Genomic DNA, 5,404 nt, shown 5'->3' with positions numbered 1-5,404 from the left:
GTATATATTCCTATGAATATGAGAATGTTTTGTCGTTCTGAGATGATAAAGCAAAATACCCAAGTCTAACCATTAGATCCTAACACTTTTATCAAGAAAAAGAAAAGAAGATAATTCTGCTGGTTTTGTTCTACAATAAAATAATTGTAGATAGCATGAAAATTTGGACTCTTATTTAATATCTTTGATGCAAAAGCAAATTGACAAAGAAACGAAAGGATAAGAAGAATAAGATAATCATAAACGACCTTATCACGTATGCCTTTGAAATTCGATTAAACACATAAAAAGAAAAACTAATCTTTTAAAAGCAAATTTAACACACTAATAAACAATTTATTTATTCCATGTTTTTACAAAATGCAAAAAATCAAACATTCCCAAGAAACCCATTAACATTATCACTCATTTTTTTTTCTGTATACATCAATAGTTCAACATTTCAGTAAAGGCCATAATTGCAGGCTGATTTGAACCATGGCATTGCCAAGACTGAACTTTTGGGGGTTCATTAATGTCCACAATTATGTCACAAAGGGTTCTTCCAGGCTGATTCATCAAATTGAATTCCAACAATTCCATTTGAGTTTGCATCAGTTGAAGGTTTTTTAAGTATTGAGCCAATTCCATTTGTTGAACCTTCAAAGCATTGTTTTCTGATTCCAAAACCACAATCTTTTGCATCAAAGCTTCATATTTGTTAGTGTTGTTATGAATTTGAACCTTCAACGAAGCAACTTCCGTGACCAAATCTTCCAAAAGCTTTTGCTTCTTCATCCGTGATCGTCGGGCTGATTCTCGGTTCGATATCATCCTCTTTCGTTTTTTCTCGTCCACGTTAACGCCTCGAGCATCGGGTTCGGACCCGGAGCTCATCATCCCCGGAACATTCGACATTGGATCAGTGAGTGTAAATGACAAATATGGTATCCACCAAGAACTTGTTAAAAAAACCCTAATTTTCTTGAAAGTTTACAAAATTTATGTGAAAAGAAAATCAACCCAAGATGGAAGAGAAGATATAAAACCAATGGAGAATAACAATAGAAATTGAATGAAATAAAAGAGATTGTGAGAATGATGAAAGGCTGTTCATATCATATATCTTGTAAGGAAAATCAATTCATATCATAGAAAGAAAATCTCTCAATAGCTAAGAATTTGAAAGGGTTTAATTATAAATGTTTTGAGAGATTGAATGTTGAAACCAAAGGGTATATATAAACCCAAAAAAAAAAAGAAAAAGCAAAGGGTTTATCTTAAAAATAGAAAAATCATAAAAGAAAAATATAACAAAGTTTATCCTTTTTGATCAATCAAAAGATTAAAAAAATGAAAAAGAAATGGAATCTTCTATGGTTGAGAAACGTGTGTCAATTCAATTATAGTTTCGTTTCCATATTTGATTTTTTATTGGTCAAATCAAATGTATATAATGTAAATGCTAAACCAAAACATTGAATCCCAGCTGGTTTTGACTTTTTTTTTTTCATTTGATTTAGGAGATCAATTGGTCAAGGTTAAGGGATTTATATGTTTCAATTTTGTTCCATAAAGGGAGTTCCAAGGTAATAATTACTTAATTATTTTTGTTTAATTTTATAATCAAAATATGGTGTTAGTCCCTACACTCCTGTAAAATTTGAGATTCAATCCATCTGCCTAAAAAATTTAAAAATAAATATTATTATTTTTGATTTAAAAATATTTGTCTATTTGTTAACTCGGTTACTTTTCTTCGTCAAAATTTGGTATCAAGACACCTATATAATCATGCTAATTTTAAAAATAAAGCATTAGGAACTCAAATAAGCATAATTGATAGTAAATAAATTTTGAGTGTAAATGATTAAAATTTTAACTCCATTCAAATATTAAGACTAATGATATATTTTGATCTAAATTTATATCTTTAAAATAGCCAAAATACCAAATAAACCGAGATAAAATAAATAAAAAAACAATTAAGGTCTCTGCGTTCTCATTTTTTATGTTAGCTTGCCACACTCATCCCTTAATGGCCCGTCATGGCTTTAATGAAAAAAAATGAATTCAAAGAATTCAATTGGATGTAATATTTCATGATTCAAAGAATTTAATTAGGTTTTTTTAAGGACTTAATTGAATTTTAATTATTTTATAAGGACTTATTATAAATAAATCAATTTAACTTCCTAATCTGTTTTTTTAGACAGGAAATGAACATTGAACAAAGACTTTTCCCGTTACTTTGTTTTTAGTTTTTTTCACACCAAACAAAAGCCTCAGACTTGAACAAGAAAATAACAATCTGAATGGTACAATCAATTAAAAAATCATACTATCAGTCATCAGATAAGGCAATTAACATTTCTTTTGTTTTTTTGTTTTTTATTCTACTAAATTAAAACCCACAAAATAAAGTAATGGTAGCAAAGTCAATACAAAACCAACTTAATTTGGGGACAACACTTGGAACTAAAAGAAGCCATCTTTCTTACCTAAAGTTTCTTTATCATTATCCCATTCAATTTCTAGTATTTTCTTCTTTTCTTGGGACTATTTATTAAACCTAAGGTTGGATCATGGTAATAAAATATTAAAAAAAGTGTTTTTATACACTAAACTATTTTATTTAAATAATAAATGAGCACAAATTGGAAATCCTGTCCGTAGTTCTACTATAGACTTATCCATCTATCCTTTTTATTTTTCTTTCTTATCCAATAAACATCATAGTTAGAGAATATAATAAAGGTGGATCATTACTTTAAAATATTTTAATTATATTTTGTGATTAAATTGTTTACTTAGATTATATGCTACAAATTAGTTCAAATTTCATGTGTTTATATAAAGATTAAATCAAAGTAGGAGTCACTTTTCAATTTTTATAATATAAATACAACGTAATAGAAGGTTAAAATTCTAAAATATTCGAATCTAAAGATAATCATATCAACCAATTTGGGGTATTTCCTTTTTATCTTGTTATTGTCTTCCTTAGCTAAATTAGCTGCATTTGTAGACCAAACCCGAATCTTGCATGCCCCATTTTTAGCTATACTTCGTTTGAAAATGGTAGTCGAATCCAATAAAATTATTTTAATCAAAATCACGGTATCATCATTAATAGTAAGTGTTTTTGGAATAGATATACAGATAATAATGAAATTTATTTCATTTCTATGAATAGATATTGAATCTCGATCATATTATTAAAAATAAAATAAGTAATCATTACATCACATTTCGTATTTGAGTAATATTAGAATATAAAATTTAAATGCTTTTGCAGATAAGTTAATAATGCCAATGGTCCTACATGTACGTAAGAGCCCAACATTTTCATTTTTGTAATATCGTTTTATGTATTTACGTCTCTGCAATTTGGCTGCGCCATCGCCATCCAACCATCAACTCCATGCTTTCATTTCGTCTTATCTCATCATACACTATCTATATAACTAATATATAGAATATTTTAACTTTTATTAATCAAAATTAAATCTATGGATAAAATTAAAATATTATTTTAAATAAAAATTAAATATGAAAAATATTTCTTCCCCTTTCACCATCATCATCTTCCATTATCAAAATTTTGTATACTAACGTTAGTATGAATTTTTAGAAGGTTGCTTAATTCAGGTGCTCCTGCTATATAAACTTGTGCCCTGGGTGATTTCCTCAGGCACTCGAAATCATTTTAGAGTAGGAAAATAAAATTTCAAATAGACTTAAGAATAATATCAATTAATTGAGAAGTTTGTTGACTCTAGACAAATGACACTTCAAAAATTTAGTTGACCTCTTCTTAATAATGTAAAAAATCAGTATAATAAAGAAATTAATTGGAAATATTATCAACTAAAAGACAAAGAATAAAAAACAAAGAGAATGAAAGAGCAAAGAGAGAGCGTATTTTTATTGATCAATCAAGATGTTTACAATGCTTTTCCAAAGTCTCTATTTGTAGGTATAAGAAGTATAAATGAAGTAGAGATCTACTTCTAATCACTATTAGAATTTAAAGTACATCAAAACTTATCTTGATCTTGATGGACATCCACTTAATAAGATATTCGTAACACTCCCACATTGGATGTCCATTGGTAGATAACGTGTCTCGTTAAAACCTTACTAAGAAAAAAACCCAGTGGGAAAAAAAATTCCTAATGAATAAAAAGAGTACACATATCTATAATACGCATAATATGCTGCCTCATTAAAAAGTTTATCAAGAAAACCCAATGGGACAAAACCTCGATTAAGGGAAAAAGAATACAACGCGTATTTACTCCCCCTCATGAAAATATCACATACTTTTTCATATTCTATGTATTCAATCTTGAATACTAGTTTTTCAAATTATTATTTGAATGTATTTACTAAGCATTTATATCACCATTCTTTTGAAAGTCATGAGTGAGAGAAAATTTGGAGGAAATATATTTTGATCTCGTGAGGAGTTTCAACAATAATCATAGCAAATTTTAATCATAATTCTTCTATAAAAACACAAATAAGTATTTTTGATCATTTTATAATCCTCCTTCAACTACTATTCATTATGTCAAATTTATCACATATGTTCAAATTGTTTCAAATCATATAAATGAATAATTTCCTGAGAATTTCAATATGCTTCTAGCATTCTAAATCCTTCAAGTATTTTAATATAAACTTTACACTATACAGTGATTCATAAAAGGTTGTAACAACAACCATTAGACGCAAGTTAAATCTTTTATGGACTGTCAGTTTAATAATATATCTAACAACAAAAGAATATTATATCTTTTCATAATCAATGGCAAGACTGCAAAAACTTCATATTTTTATTTTGTTTTTGCAAAACTACTTCATTTGCACCCTCAGTGGCTTTATACCTTTCGATATTAAGGCTTAGTTTGGATGGGTGGTGTGTTTACCTCTGGTGAGGTTAAAAATAGTGGTGGCGGTGAGATTAGTTACTGAAGCGGTGAGATTGGATACTGTAGCGGTGAGATTAGAAACAGTGACAGAGTGTGTGTTTGGATTTAAATGCAGCTGTAGCGGTGAGGTGAGAATAGAAAATGACTATTAAGGACATTATATTAGAAATAATATATAATAGAAGTTTTTAAAATTATTTTACTTTTACGAAATTATTAAAATATGTGAATTTATAAATTCATTTAATAAAATATTAAAATGTATCTTCCGATATTTTATTATATAAAATGGGAATTTTAAAATTTTTAAATCAAAATAATTAAAATTAAAATTAAAATAAATAATCTAAAAGTAGTTAATTAAGGAATGGTAAATTAAAATTTCTTTTGATAATAAGATATATTAGTTTGTTATAAAATGTTTATTATTTTTCTTTAACCATCAAAGTGTTCTTTTACTTTTCTTTATTCAATTTATTAATAAATGA

The 5,404-nt window shown here is 27.3% G+C and overlaps 1 protein-coding gene across 1 annotated transcript; it reads right to left on the bottom strand.

Annotated features, from left to right (window-relative positions):
• Positions 1-315: 315 nt before the first annotated feature.
• On the bottom strand, positions 316-1,226 carry LOC108456156 (basic leucine zipper 1-like). The gene has a single exon (XM_017754754.2). It carries the CDS (start codon positions 895-897, stop codon positions 427-429), a length of 471 nt encoding a protein of 156 aa, XP_017610243.1. The 5' UTR covers positions 898-1,226; the 3' UTR covers positions 316-426.
• Between the last annotated feature and the right edge of the window lie 4,178 nt (positions 1,227-5,404).

The sequence above is a fragment of the Gossypium arboreum genome, chromosome 9, assembly GCF_025698485.1.
Source record: "Gossypium arboreum isolate Shixiya-1 chromosome 9, ASM2569848v2, whole genome shotgun sequence".
NCBI classification, from domain to species: domain Eukaryota; kingdom Viridiplantae; phylum Streptophyta; class Magnoliopsida; order Malvales; family Malvaceae; genus Gossypium; species Gossypium arboreum.
The sequence above is the reverse complement of the archived record's forward strand: the minus strand, read 5'-3'. Positions and strand labels throughout refer to the sequence as shown.

What these genes read in the sequence shown, in the direction of transcription:
- LOC108456156 (XM_017754754.2), bottom strand. Translation starts at nt 897, where the DNA reads ATGTCGAATGTTCCGGGGATGATGAGCTCCGGGTCCGAACCCGATGCT.